At 35.4% G+C, this 16,172-nt stretch overlaps 1 protein-coding gene across 2 annotated transcripts in view; it reads right to left on the bottom strand.

Moving 5' to 3' along the window:
- Nucleotides 1–16,172, bottom strand: part of LOC136025351 (tetraspanin-11-like) — a 45,695-nt gene that overhangs the window by 6,208 nt on the left and 23,315 nt on the right. For both annotated transcript variants that reach the window (XM_065701287.1, XM_065701288.1), the window contains exons 3-4: nt 8,614–8,805; nt 1,722–1,895 (exon numbers count right to left, since the gene is read on the bottom strand). In XM_065701287.1, the coding sequence (XP_065557359.1) occupies nt 1,722–1,895; nt 8,614–8,805 (366 nt within the window). The remainder of the gene's footprint in view (nt 1–1,721; nt 1,896–8,613; nt 8,806–16,172) is intronic.

Here is a 16,172-nt window from a genome sequence, read left to right as displayed (position 1 = left end):
AATTACCACGATTATTCTACTAGGAGCTCTGATCAGCTGACTAGTGAAATCAGGCATATAACGCGATCTGGGTTTATGATTAAACATGTAGGTGTTGTTATTTGGAACTCAATTCCAGAGAGTGTTAGGTGTTCTGAAAAACTTATGTTATTTAAAGTAAGAATAAAAAATTATTTTTTGAATAAATTATAAATTATATTGTTTAAATTTTTATCCTTTTTTTTTTCTTTTTTTATGATGAGAGATGGCTGTTTAGAGATTGTATAGTGTTTCGCCTTTTTTTTTTTTTTTTTTTTTTCGTATTTCTTTGATTTTGAATGAATAGTTATCATTTATTTGTTGTAGTTTTGCTGCTGAACAGGGACATTTTAGGTACCTAAATGGAGCAGTATATTATTGATTGTAAGTGCAATTTTAGTAGTTTTTATTTGATGAAATAAACGCATACCTACCTACCTACAGGTTCGCTAAACAAGTGCTTTAATTACCCACATGGTTATGAAATTTAGGATAGTTCAGAGAGTGGGTGCTTTTACACCACTGCGGTTTTCTGTCACCGTATGTTTTCCGCCACCCGGGGAATCTTACATCATCAAGAGGATTAGTTGAGTCAGAATAAAGAGGCTAGGTTAGTCTATGTCTATGTTTATGTCTATATCTATGTATATGTCTATACCTATGTATATGTCTATGTTTTTGTCAATATCTGTGTCTATGTCTATGTCTAAGTCTTTTTAAATGTTTATGTCTATGTCTATGTCTATATATATGTCATTTCTGACCTAACTGAATTAAAAGGTGGCAGAAAACACATGATGGCGGAAAACCGCTGTGGTGTTAAAACACTGCTACGTAGTTCAGATGTTTGAGTGGCTCATCCTGAGGAAGCTGTATCTTTGATCAGCAGGAAACACAATGCAAAGACAGTTAACCTTCCTTGGTAACCGCAACTTGTGCATCAGTATAGAATTGTAAATTTATTTATAATGTATTTATGATTTTGTCATTATTTGTTGTTTTGTTAACAATAAAATCAGAAATAATCATAAAATTGGGAGAGGGCTTTCCCCCTCTCCGAAGCGGAGAGTTTCCGCTTCAGCAAATCTAACAATAAGGCTTCATTTTTACCGTCATTGGTACTTAGAAGCTTTAACTAAGAAAAGAGTACCGAACCCTAATGCTTCATTCATTTTTTCTCTCGTATTCTTTCGCTTTTCACTATTTATTAGGATTAATTAAGAAAACAAGTTTTTTCAACAGAAAGTAGGCCTAAGGAGCAATATTCAAACTTAAAAAAAATTATTACGTCTATGAGAGGGTTTGCCCCCTCCTCAAGGGGTAGCTCATTACGGTAATGTTCTACTTTTTGTTCCAATTACTTAAGAATGACTCCTGAAATAAAAGGGACGTTTCATAAGAATACTAAGCTTTTTTAAAAGTTCTAAGAAAACTTCACCATAAAGAGCAAAGTATTGAGGAGGGGACACCCCCTCTCATATACTTTATAATTTTTGTATGTTTTAAGTTTTAATGTTGCTCCTGACTTTCAGTTGAAAAAAACTTGTTTTTTTTTATATTTAATTTCTGATCGCTTTTGAATATTTTTGGTGAATCTGGCCTCCTCTATCGAGAAACCCCCACATGTGTGAATGACATTATTAAATTCATTTTGTGGAATTGCAGAACTAATTGAATTGTATGTTCAAAAAGAAGTTTATTACCTGTCTTTGTAGGTTATCTATAGATTCGGTCCTCTGTTCATCAAACCCGTATGTTTCCATAAATGTTTTATTTAATGTCGATGATAATTCTTCATAAACTTTATCCTCGTGCAGGTACGCGAATAGTGCTACCCATACCTCTGTGATTAGCAGCGCAGCCAAGAAGATAGCATACTAAAATGAAAAATTATTATAAGACTGGTTAATCATTTCAACGTAATAAGTACTTTACTGAAAACACATATAAATTCATTGCGCCTAGTCTTGTCGGAGTTATCTGTTTTCGGTATACGTTTCGTTAGAGCAAGAACCAAGGGGAACATGGCTTGTTCCAAGGCACAGAATATAATGAGAAGTCTTTGAAAGGACAAGAGTCCATTGATAACCTTCTAAAAAGCACAGTGAAAGGCTGTACTTCTTGTCGCAAGATTGGAATCTAAATTAGTGTTAATGTGCAAAACATTTTGAATTTTATTGAAAATAATTTGTATTTTGAATGGCGTGGTTTTTATTTGTCAAAACATCGATAAAATAAAGATAAATCACCATAGCAATCCATAACTAATAAAAGAAGCTATTTGCTTAATATACAATACTGTATATTTCTTGAAGTCCCAGCAATTTTCGATTTTTCAACATTGTAACTATAAAAACAAAATGTCTAAGAAACATTTTGTTTTCACTAAAGCGCATATGAAGCTCTGACCTTCAAAAGGTTCAGTGATTGTTTTTTTCTATTCCTATTTGTAATAATTTGTGTGTGTCTTAAGTTTTACTTCATCATTTATCTTAATTTAATAATTTCTGTTTTTTTAGATTCATCTGTTTATCTACGGCCTATACTTTCATCATCTCCTACCAAGTAATAGTTCTGTGTGTACTCATACCTCTCTCAACAATTCACGAAAGCTTCATTTTGATAACCCAAGCTATTCTAGAGACAAAACATATACATCCCCCTCTCTCTCTTTCTCAGTATCTCTTGATTACCTGGCAGCACATATGGTCTTTTAGTTTACAGTACTCATTAGCTATATGCAGAATATAAGTCTCAAAAGAGCCTTTAGTGCAACAAAGTTTTAATGAATATGAAATAAAACTCCCCCTCCCTCTCCTTTCAGCACAAAGTTTTTATTCCCCCTGGTCCAACCCTCTCCCTAACTTTCTGCAATATTAACTTAAAGTTTTGATTTCATGTCCTAAGTTGTTCCTGCGACATTGCAGATATGATATTTCGAAGATCTGGACGTGCATATTTTTTCCTGTCTAGCTCTTTCTCCTCCCTCAGGCCAGAATTGAAGAAATATTTGACCTACACTTGCTTCCTGAAAGTTTCAACTGAATCCCTAAGCAATTTAGTACTAAAGCCTATCTGTGAACAATGAGTTGTCGATCTCACGTAACTAAGGGCTATTACCTCTCTGGGGCCCATGTTAACCCCAGAAGTATACTTTAAAACCTTTTGACAATTTTAAGCAAAAAACAATCTTAAGATATTGACAAACTATATTTTGGCTACAGAGGGATTGGGTAGCATAAAAGGGGGCTGGATGCAGAGCTGGGTGTCTTTTAATCACTCTCAGCCCTTATGAAAACATTAGGAATTTCCAATTGAAAGAGTCCCCTCAAAAGTTTCAATAGCAACTCCTTTTATACGATGGGGACGGGAAAATAGTTTATTAGTTCTTATTTGGTTCCCTTAAACCTCTTGACTGGGCCGTGAAATAATTTTTTGTACAATGGCGTTTTACTTAGGTAGTGCTAGAGCGTTTCCTGTGATAGACTGACAAAAAACGTCCCGCTAGACAGCTACCCCATCATTCCCCATAACAGGGTTAGGCCGCCGTGGCAGAAGTGATAATGTAATAAGTTGGGAATTGGAATAATTAGTTTCATTTGTCTTTGGGAAAAACCAGCAGGGTCTTTTTCTTGTCATAGTTAAAATATGAGAAAATAATTTTTTTTCTAAAAAGCTACAAGAGAACGTTCTATGGTTTACACTTTGAAACTTGAGTTTTAAATTCTCAGAAGAAGACAGAGTGAAGTCCCAGCTGCAAAATATTTTCCAGCTTATTCCTAATTAAATTTTGTTAGTACTACTAATTTTTTCGATGATATGCCTATTCCTTCATGGGAGAAAACATCGCTTTAATATATGTTCCCTTACTCAACAGGTTAAGCGCCTCGATCGATTCAAGGGTTAGATCTTCACAGAAACGTGATAAAAAACAATCAAACAGTTCATAACACAATCAAACAGTAAGGAGCGACCCGGCTCAATAGTAACCAAAACTCTAAAAAATTGAATTTTGATATCAATAGCTACATCAAAAGAATCGCATTTTAATGCTGATTTTAAATATATAAGTTTAATCAAGTTTAATCTTACCCATCAAAAGTTACGAGCCTGAGAAAATTTGCCTTATTTAAGAAAATAGGGAGAAACACCCCCTAAAAGTCGTAGGATCTTAACGAAAATGACACCATCAGATTCAGCGTATCAGAGAACCCTACTATAGAAGTTTCAAGCTCCTATCTACAAAAATGTGGAATTTTGTATTTTTTGCCAGAAGACAAATCACGGGTGCGTGTTTATTTGTTTGTTTTTTTTTTTCTTTTTTTTTTTTTTCTTTTCCCCAGGGGTCGTCGTATCGACCAAGTGGTCCTAGAATATCGCAAGAGGGCTCATTCTAACGGAAATGAAAAGTTCTAGTGCCCTTTTTAAGTGACCAAAAAAATTGGAGGGCATCTAGGCCCCCTCCCACGCTCATTTTTTTCCCAAAGTCAACGGATCAAAATTTTGAGATAGCCATTTTGTTCAGCATAGTCGAAAACCACAATAACTATGTCTTTGGGGATGACTTACTCCCCCACAATCCCTGGGGGAGGGGCTGCAAGTTACAAACTTTGACCAGTGTTTACATATAGTAATGGTTATTGGGAAGTGTACAGACGTTTTCAGGGGGATTTTATTTTGTTTGGGGGTGGGGCTGAGGAGAGGGGGCTATGTTGGAGGATCTTTCCTTGGAGGAATCTGTCATGAGGGAAGAAAAATTCAATGAAAAGGGCGCAGGGTTCTCTAGCACTACTATAAGAAAACAATGAAAAATAAACATGAAAACGTTTTTTCAAATGAAAGGAAGAAGTAGCATTGAAACCTAAAACGAACAGAGATAATTACGCATATGAGGGGTTCTAAAAATACTTTAGTATAAAGAGCGAGGTATTTAGGAGGAGATAAATACCTTGCTCTTTATGCTAAAGTATTTTTAGTAATTTCAACTATTTATTCTACGGCCTTTCTGATTCAGGGGTCATTCTTAAAGAATTGGGACAAAACTTACGATTTAGTGTAAAGAGCGAGGTATTAACGAGGGTAAAAACCCCCTCGTATACATAATAAAAATATAAGGTTATGAAAGTTTGTTATGTAAGTTAATTCTTAAGCTACGTGTATTTCTTACTAATAAAAACGTTCATTAAAAATTAAAAGTTCTAGTTGCCATTTTAAGTGACCGAAAAATTGGAGGGCAACTAGGCCTCCTTCTCCACCCCTTGTTTCTCAAAATCGTCTGATCAAAACTAAGAGAAAGCCATTTAGCCAAAAAAAGAATTAATATACAAGTTTCATTTTAATAATTTATGTGCGGAGAGCCAAAACCAAACATGCATTAATTCAAAAACGTTCAGAAATTAAATAAAAAAAACTAATTTTTTTAGCTGAAAGTAAGGAGCGACATTAAAACTTAAAACGAACAGAAATTACTCCGTATATGAAATGGGTTGTCCCCTCCGCAATCCCTCGCTCTTTACGCTGAAGTTTGACTCTTTGCCACAATTCTACTTTTTAAAACAATTAAAAGCTTTAGCGTAAAGAGCGAGGGATTGTGGAGGGGACAACCCATTTCATATACGGAGTAATTTCTGTTCGTTTTAAGTTTTAATGTCGCTCCTTACTTTCAGCTAAAAAAATTAGTTTTTTTTATTTAATTGCGTACAGAGAGTGTAAGTTTGAATGGTAAAGATAATTGGTTGGATTAATAAGAGAACACAAATTATAGGACAGTTTTCATTGATCAACAAATAGACAGACAAATTTGTTGAAGCCTCTTGGGCTATATGATAGAATTCAAGCAACTAATAAATAGAAGAGGTTTACGAAATAATGCCAGAAAGTAGGGCAACAAATAGCCAAGTAAGCAAAAAAAAATTTAATCGAATAAAGACAAACATTGATCAAAAATTATAGAAAATATTTAGTTATAGAAAATGTAAAAAAAATGTTTTTTATAGTTAAAAAAAGTTTAGAAATATACGAAGATAAGGCTGCAAACCAAGATTAGAATATTAGAAGCCACAGTGATGACAGTGGTCAAATATGGCTCTGAAGCGTGGGCGCTCCGAGAGGCGGATGAAGATTTGCTAGATGTTTTCCAGAGAAATTGTCTACGGATCGTTCTGGGTACCCGGCTCACTGGTCGTATTTCAAACAGTAGGCTTTATAAAAACTGGTTCAATCCCGCTTTCTAGGGCTATAAAGAGAGAATGGCTGAGATGGCTCGGGCACTTTCTGTGGACGAAGGATGACAGATTGCCGAAGATTGTACTTTTTTGGCCAACCGCCTAGGGCTAAACGGAAAACAGGTCATCCGCGGCTGGGGGGGATTTCATAAAGAAAGGTTTAAAGGAAATGGGAACTTCCTGGGAGAATGTAAAGAGGGAGAATTGGAATAGGTTGGGATCAAGGAGGAGCGTGCGTAGCTATATTGGCCTCAGGTCGATTGGTACTGCGGTGAGTTGTTAGTAGTAGTTGTAGTAACATAGAAGATGAACGTGGTATATATAATGCTTACCCTAAGAAAACAAAATAATCGATCTCGTCTCGTTTCTATAAATAAAATGCAAGTTTTATTGACCTAAAAAATTACATTAATCACTGGATTGGGACACCAAGGCTGCATTTAGAGGTACGGGGAGTTAAAGGATTTGAACCCCTCCCCCTCGAAATGTCTGTCCAAATCGCAAAAACGTAACAAAAATGAATATAAACACATTTTGATGCGTTTCTAAAAGTTTTATTTTTACTTTTACTGCTGCGGTAGCAGTATCAGGGTGTGCTTATAGCTTCTTATTAGCTCAGTTTATTTTGCTGCAAAATCAAGCAAAAATAAAGCTTACTTACCATAATTACAGCCTAAAAAACAAGTTACTAGGAGGCAGTAGTTTAGCTTGTTTTTTTCTCTTTAACTACAAATTTGTAACCGCATGCAATGGGTGAATAAATTGTAGAAAGCAGAACAAGAATTTTTCAACCGCAATGACAACTGTTTCCTTGATTTGTAGGCGCTTAAACACTGATTTTGTTATTCATGGGTCATATACCTTTGTAAAACTGGTAGTTATGATGTAAAGTAAATTATGAAAACTATTGTCAAAATTAAGTCAGATGGGAACTTAGTATTTTTACTTCTCCGTCTTAAAATTATTAAGGAACAAATTGTTAAAGGCTTATCATTAATGATCATTTTAATATGATTTAATGACCCGATTAGTAAAATTATTAAAAATTATCAAGAGTATTTCATTTTTATATTTTCTTATATTTTTTTTGAGACATCTGGTAGCCAGTGTAAGTTAAAGCTAAATTAAAGTAATTAAAAAATAAATAAAAATAATTAAAGGTTAAAAGGATTTTTAGTTTTCCCTTGCTGGTTTTGAGGACATGCTTGTTGTTTTCTTTTTTTTTGTTCTTGTTTCATATTTTGAAACATTAAACATTTTCCGAAATTCTTTAATTATACTCCGAAAAATTATTACGTATATAAGGGGGCTCCTCTCCTCCACAAGAACTCGCTTTTTACGCTAAAGTATTTTTAGTAATTTCAACTATCTATTCTATGGTCTTTGTGATTCAGGGGTCATTCTTAAAGAATTGGGAAAAATTTCAAGCTTTAGTGTAAAAAACCAGGTATTGACGAGGGGACTGACTTCCTCATGTACGTAATAAAAATATACAAATATAGAAGCTCGTTACGTAAGTTAATTCGTAAGTTACGCACATTTATTACTAATAAAAACGTTTGCAAACAAATAAAAAGTTCTAGTTCCATTTTTCAGCAACCAAAAACTGGAGGGCAGCTAGGCCTCTTTCCTCACCTCTTTTCTTATCAACATCATCCGATCAAAACTCTGAGAAAGCCATTTAGCCCCCCAAAAAATATATATGCAAATTTCGTTTTAATTATTCATGTGTGGTGAGCCAAAATAAAAACATACATTAATTCAAAAATGTTGAGATATTAAAAAAACAAGTATTTCAATTGAGAGTAAGGGGCGACATAAATTTTTCAAACGAACAGAAATTATTCCCTATCAGAAATGGGCTGTCACCTCCTCAACGCCCTGCTCTTTAAGCTAAAGTTTTTTATTGTATTAAAAAGTAGAACTGTGACAAAGAGGCAAACTTTAGCTTAAAGAGCAGGACACTGAGGAGAGTACAGCCCTTTTCAATCAGAAAATACTGGGGAGGGGGTTATGTACCTTCGATTTTCGATCGAAGTACAGGATGCTGAACTTTGGCGTTTTGAGTATGCTTCACAAGACAACACAATACATAAAAAAGGAAAATGTTGAGCCAAAGAGAAATAAGTACGTAAATATATTCCAAATCCCTCATTTTTGAATCAATTATATTAAAATTCTAAATCTTCCGATGTTTCAACTTAAGTCGGCTTCGATTCAAATGCCGTATCACCGAGCTCCGTTTTGTTTCACAATTGAATTAGGAAATAAATAAACTAACCTCTTGAATTGTAAATGAGGTACATGCCGTTAGAATTGAGTAATTATTGTTTTATTTGATGAATAATTCAAAAATTACAAAAGAACTTACTATGCATACAGCTACTTTTACTTCTTTGATGACCCCAATACAAGCCAGAAAACCGACAAAAACTAGAGTTGCACCAGTGCCAATGATTGCAAATGTTGCGAGAGCTAGACTCGGTGATGCTTGTATATTTAAGGGAATATTAGGATCCAGTAATGACCACAAACCAGTTGCTAACAAGAAGCCACCTAATCCCTGAAAATAAAACGATTATAATGATTGGTACCAATGATTGCAAATGTTGCGAGAGCTACATTCGGTGATGCTTGTATATCTAAGGGAATATTAGGATCCCGTAATGACCACAAACCAGTGGCTAACAAGAAGCCACCTAATCCCTGAAAATAAAACGATTATAATGATTGGTGCCAATGATTGCAAATGTTGCGAGAGCTACATTCGGTGATGCTTGTATATCTAAGGGAATATTAGGATCCAGTAATGATCACAAACCAGTGGCTAACAAGAAGCCACCTAATCCCTGAAAATAAAATGATTGATGCCAATGATTGCAAATGTTGCGAGAGCCAAGCCATTTAAAGAAAAACTTTACATTATAATAAAAATGAAAAAAAATCCTTCACTGAAATAAAGGCTGCAGAATAAGGTTCTCATAAAGAATGATACATAGAAAGGAACTGTTAAATGTTTAGACAGCATAATTGAAAGCTATAAAGGGTTGTATGTTTCCACGGGAGCTGCGGGCAGGAGTTCAGCGAATTGTTTTTCTTGTAACAGTAGGGATGGGACCCTGAAAAGGTCCTTCTAAATGACTTAAATTAGTTACTTCTGATGAAAATCTTCGAATCTTAGCAATAAAGACAAAGGACACTTCCAGGGGGGATTGGGGCGTTTGAAACCTCCCCCTAAATGTTTGTCTGACTCGTAAAAATGTAGCAAAATAGAAATAAACAATTATTTTCGAGGGTTTTTGTGCACCCCCTCCCGAAAAAAAATGCTTGTGTAAAACACCCCCGAAAAAATTCTGATTACTGCCCTAATAAAGATCAAAGAAAAAATAAGATGTAAATACGGTCTGCAAGGCTGTACCGAGGGGGGAGGGGGTTTGAAGTCTCCCGAAATATTTGACCAACTTGTAAAAATGTAAAAAAATTGCATATAAATGAATTTTGGTGTTTTTTAAAATCTTTTTTGTAAAACACCACCCTTCAAAAAAAATTCCCCACTACTTTGAACAAAAATCCTGGACACGGCCTTGTCTTACCAACATTCTATTTCCATAAGAGAAACATAAAAAATATTTCGTGGCATTTATTTTTCTCTCAGAACAACATCCTGTTTAGAGTCATTTAAATTTCTCACATACCTAGTCCTCATAACCGAGGGTCGCAAAAAACCTTCGCTGTTCGTGATAAAGACCAGCAAGTTCATCGCCAATAGCATGTTGAATTCTAAGAACGGCATTAAGAAAAAGAAAAAAAATATGCTTTAGCTGAGTCTTCTTTTTGTGTTGATTTCGAACATGTAATAGTATTTAATCTCCGACGACATATAAAAGCAATTAGCATATGAAAACTTGCATGACCTTGAGAACTTCGGAGTCAAATCTACAAAATAAAATAAAACTTCATTTTCACGGGAATTCTACCATGAAATATGTCTGGTTTAAATCAGAGATTTTAGTCTTCTAGCTACAATAATGCAAAATTTCTCATTTTCTTCAGAGTAATTCTTTGCTATCGTTTTTTGTCTGCAGATGGCGAAGCAATTGTCATATTGGCAATTGTGACGAAGCAATTGTCATAGAATCCCTGGGTTGGACTAGCTTCAGTAACAAAAATATTGCGCAGCAACAAAGATCCTTTTTTGACCCCCTGTATAGCAAATACAAACACTTGGACCCAAAAAGAGTCAAAACCATGTCAAACAGAAAGTGTGAAATGACCAATCAGGTCAAAACTATAAATACCTTATTTTTTTGATCCTTTTTGATCCTTTTGATTCCTTTTTTGACCCCCTGTATAGCAAATACAAACACTTTGACCCAAAAAGAGTCAAAACCATGTCAAACAGAAAGTGTGAAATGACCAATCAGGTCAAAACTATAAATACCTTATATAAAGCCCCCTCCAACAGCTCCCGAGGACATACTACGTCATGTGATGGCATTTTTTCCCAATAAAGTGAACAATTCTTCTAGACAGTAATTTGCAAGTTTCATTTGTATGATTTGTACAGTATCACGTTTTTACTTACAAATATCCAATTGCCATTTCAAAAACACATGTTTTGGTATAAAAAATCCATCTTATGTTGTACTACTCTTCCTTCCTCCCCAAACTTTTCTACTCGGGATCCATCAAACCAAATGTCTAAGAAAATCGAAAAGGTTAATTAAAATTGAATTCAAGTTTTTTCAAATAAAACTGAATTAAAACATAAAAAAAATTAAAAAAGAATTAAAACTAAATTTACAGGTATACATTTTTTACTTAAGTAGCCATAAAAATTAAGCATTAAAAAGGGAGCTATTTCCAGAAATTATATTCAAGGTAGAGCTGAAATGCCATCTGGCGAAATTACAAAGTAGCAATCTGGCTGAAGCGTCGAAATTACTTTAGAAAATCCATGTTTCCAAGGGCACACTCTGCACCAAGATGTTTTAAATTCGAAGCACATCATTATGCATGTTTTAATAAACAAAATAAAAGCAGCAAATTAAATTTAACTGAAAGTAAGGAGCGACAATAAAACTTAAAATGAACAGAAATTACTTCTTACATGAAAGAGGCTGCTCCCTCCTTATGCGAACAGCGCCAGCGCCCCACTCTTTATGCTAAAGTTTGACACTTTGTCTCAACTCTACTTTTTAAAACAGTAAAAAACTTTAGCGTAAAGAGCGGGGCGTTGAGGAAGGAGCAGCCCCTTTCATATACGAAGTAATTTCTGTTCGTTTTAAGTTTTAATGTCGCTCCTTACTTTCAGTTAAAAAAAACTTGTTTTTTTATTTAATTTCTGAACTTTTTGAATTAATGCAGATTTTGATTTCGGCTCTCCACAGATGAATAATTAAAACGAAATTTGCATATTTTTTTTTTTTGTCTAAATAGTTTTCTCATAGTTTTGATCGAATTATTTTAGGAAAAAAGAGCAGGGGAGGAGGCCTACGTGCCCCCCCCCTCAGTTTTTCGGCTACTTAAAAAGGCAACTAGAACTTTTAATTTTTTACAAACGTTTTTATTATTAAAGGATATACGTAACTTACGAATTAGCATACGTGACGAGCTTTTGTATTCGTATGTTTTTTTACGTATATTAAGGGGGTTTACCCCCTCAGCAGTACCTCGCTCTTTACAATAAAGCTTATTTTTGTCCCAATTCCTTAAGAATGACCGCTGAATCACAAAGGCCGCCGAATAAATAGTTGAAATTACTAAAAATACTTTAGCGGAAAGAGCGAGGTATTAGGAGGAGGTGAACCTCTCATATGCGTAATAATTTCTGTTCGTTTTAAGTTTTAATGCTGCTCCTTACTTTCAGATGAAAAAACTTTTTCATATTTAATTTTTCATTGTTTTTTTTTTAAATAACACTAGAAAGTCTTTCGCTCCCTTCAAGGAAATTTTCTCCTCCCATGACAAATTACCCCATGGAAAGTTCCCCCAACATATCCCCCTCTTATCAACAACTTCCCCCCAACCAAAAAATCCCTCTGAAAACGTCTGTACACTTCCCAGTAACCATTACTATATGTAAGCACTGGTCAAAGTGTGTAACTTGTAGACCCTCCCACGGGGACTGTGGGGGAGTAAGTCGTCCTCAAAGACATAGTTATAAGGTTTTTCGTCTATGCTGAATAAAATGGCTATCTTAGAATTTTGATCTGGTGACTTTGGAACAATGATTAGCGTGGGAGGAGGCCTAGGTGCCCGCCAATTTTTTTTGGTCACTTAAAAAGGGTACTAGAACTTTTTATTTCCGATAGAATGAGCCCTCTCGCAAAATTTTAGAACCACTGAGTCGATACGATCACCCCTGGGAAAAAAAATAAACAAACAAATAAACACACATCCGTGATCTGCCTTCTGGCAAAAAATACAAAATTCCACTTTTTTTGTGGATAGGATCTTGAAACCTCTACAGTATGGTTTTCTGATACACTGAATCTGATGGTGTGATATTTGTTAAGATTCTATGATTTTTAGGGGATGTTTCACCCTATTTTCTAAAATAAGGCAAATTTTCTCAGGCTCGTAACTTTTGATTGGTAAGACTAAAGTTGATTAAACTTATATATTTAAAATCAGCATTAAAATGCAATTCTTTTGATGTAGCTATTGCTATCAAAATACAAATCTATCCGTTTTTAAAATTTTGGCTACTATTGAGCCGGGTCGCTCCTTACTACAGTTCGTTACCACAAACTGTTTGATTCATTGTTTTCTTTTATTTAAGCGTAGGTAATTGCTTTCAATTTTTTATGTCTTCATCTTTTAACTAAACCAACTGGGTCCTTTGAGATTGTAACATAGTTATTGCACCCCAATTAAAACTTATCTTAAGCCTTATGTTTTTATCATTTTTTGTATTATTGAAGTAAGTATACGCCTGATAATTTTATCTAATTCGTGCTACAGAATTTATTTTATGAAAACTTTCAAGTTTTTCCTTGTTCAACGTTTCTTTTCTTATCAAACAATTGGAAAGAAAAAACTATTAAGGCTTTTTTATAAATTTATATATATATATATATATATATATATATATATATATATATATATATATATATATATATATATATATATATATATATATATATATATATATATATATATATATCCAATGAGCCCCCTCCGAAGTATATACAACCACCTTTTTTAAAAGAACCTTGTATGATACCAAGCCAAAGCTTACAGCCCTTGCCCTGAGCGCCTTGGGGGGTTGGGGTGTCTTCCTCAAAGACATAATTTCTGACTCTTCAACTAAAATGAACAATATTGCTATCCCCGAATTTCGCTTGGATGTCTTCGGGGGAATGGTGAGCAGGGGGGGCTGGTTGCTCTTAAATCACTTTTGACTCTTTAAAGGGAACTATAACTTTCGATTATAAATCAAATGGATGCCATCTGAAGTTTATGCGACCACCGATTCCATAAAATCCTTATAAGACCCGAGGCCTTGACTGACAACCCTGTCCTTAGGGGACTGGGGGGTTGTGTCAACCCTAGAGTCATTCTTTTAGTTCTTTGGACTGTTTTGAACAGAAGTACTATCTCACAATTTTAATCTGATTCATTTGGTGATTAGGGGTAGTCAGGGTGGGGGGGGGGCTATTTGCCCTCCATCACACTTGGCTCTTAAAAGGGAACTAGGAATTAGAATTTATAACCAGATGAACCTCTTTCAAATTTTATAAGCATCCCTTCCATAAAAACTTTAAATACGCCCTGGGTATAACTTACAACCCTTGCCTCTGGGCTCTGGGGTCTGTTTCAACCCCAAAAGCCGTGTTGGATGATATTTAGACTATTTTGAATAAGATGCCTATCTGACAATTTCTATTGCATGCATTTTTTGGACAATACGACGTGTGTGTGTGGCAGGGGGGAAGAGCAGTAGAACTTCTGATTACCAATCCAATGGACCCCATTCAAAGTTTATATGACAACGCTTAATATAAAAAAAACCTTTTATGTCCCCAGGGCATAACTTAAAGCCCTTGCCCTAACGGCTGGGGGGATGTCTTGTTCTCAAAGACATAATTTCTAGACCTTCCAAATACGTTGAACGAAGTGGCTATCTCAAAACTTTGATTGGAAGTTTTTGGGAAAATGATAGGCATGGGGGAGGGGTCATCTCCCCTCTGATCACTTTCGACTAATAAAAAGAGCACTATTCCTCTCATTTTCCAACCAAATGATTGCTTTTTTAAGTTTCTATGAAAAAACTTTCTATAAAAAACTTTAAATGCCCCAAAGGCATAACTCACAACCTTAGCCCTGAGGGCTATGGAAGGGGGTTGTCATCATCAAAGACATAATTTTCGGACCCTTCAACTAGGTCAAACAAAATGGTCATATCAAAATGTTCATCGAAAGTCCTTAGGTAAATGATGGAACGTGGGGGAGGGGGTTCTCCGTCCAATTACTTTCGACTGTTAAAAAGTGCACTATCCCTCTCAATTTCAAGTCGGATGCCCCTTTTTTGAAGTTTCAGTGACAATGCTTTCTAAAAAAAAACTCAGATACCCACAGGGTATAACTCACAACCTTAGCCCTGAGGGCTGGGGGGAGAATGTCATCCTCAAAGACATGATTTCCAGACCCTTCAACTACGCTGAACAAAATGGCTATATCAAAATGTTGATCGGAAGTGCTAGGGGAAATGAAGGGAGTGGGGGAAATTTGCTTTCCGATCACTTTCAATTATTAATAAGGGCACTAGCCCTCTCACTTTCCAATCAAATGAATCCTTTTTGAAGTTTCTACGACAAAGCTTTCTATAAGAACCTATGTGCCCCCCAGGGAAGAACTTACAACATTTGACCTTAAGACTGTGAGGGGTTTGTCATCCTTAAAGACATAATTCCGGACCTTTCAACTACTTTGAACAAAATGGCTATCTTAAAACTTTGATTAGAAGTGTTTGGGGAAATGGTGGGCTTGGGAGAGGAGTTAGTTGCCCTCCAATCACTTTCGATTATTATAAGGGGCACTAGTCCTGTCAATTTCGAACTGAATCAGCCCTTTTTGAAGTTTCTACGACAACACTTTTGATAAAAATATTGTTTGCCTCCAGGACATTTACTTTCATTGCCCTGGAGGCTGTAGGAGAGTTGTCTTCCTCAAATACATAATTTTGAGAGCTTTCAACTATGTTGAACGAGTTGGTTATATCAAAATTTTGATTCAATATTTTTGGTGAAATGGTGGACAAGAGGGGGATTAGTTACCCTCCAATCACTTGTGACAATTAAAAAAGGCAACAGTCTCTTCAATATCCAATCGAATGAGCCCCTTTTAAAGTTTCTACGACAGCTTTTTCGATACGAAGTGCCCTGGTCTAAATAAATAATGCATTGTGCCAACATCGTTTTTTACTTAGTCAGCACTTTTACGATACCCATGATACTATTAATAAAAAACAAAAAAAGAGCAACAACTTTACTAAAAAACAAAAGCACTTATCCTTCTATGCTTATCTCAAGGCACAATATATTACAAAATGAAAGTTACAAAATGAGAACCTAAAACCGTACCTTTTAGGCATCAGAAACCTCTCCCCAACCTCGAAATTCCCCCTTTAACCCGCTCTCTCATAGCTGAGGCAAACACAAATACTAACGGGTAGCTGGCATTTAACCCCCCCCCCCCCCACCAACTCCACGAAAAATACCCTCCAGAAAATATCCCCGCAGAAAATATGCCCCACGAAAAATACCACCCTCCTCAAAAATACCCCCCTGCGGAAAATAATCCCCTACTGAAAATAATCCCCTGGAAATCCGCCAAAACTACACCTACGGAAAATACTCCCTCAGAAAATACTTTCTTAGGAAATATTCCCCCTCCCCCATGGCTGATTGCCCCCTCCCCCCTGGC

This window comes from Artemia franciscana, chromosome 3, assembly GCF_032884065.1.
Source record: "Artemia franciscana chromosome 3, ASM3288406v1, whole genome shotgun sequence".
Taxonomy (NCBI): domain Eukaryota; kingdom Metazoa; phylum Arthropoda; class Branchiopoda; order Anostraca; family Artemiidae; genus Artemia; species Artemia franciscana.
Note: the sequence above shows the minus strand (reverse complement) of the source record. Positions and strands in the feature narration are given on the sequence as shown.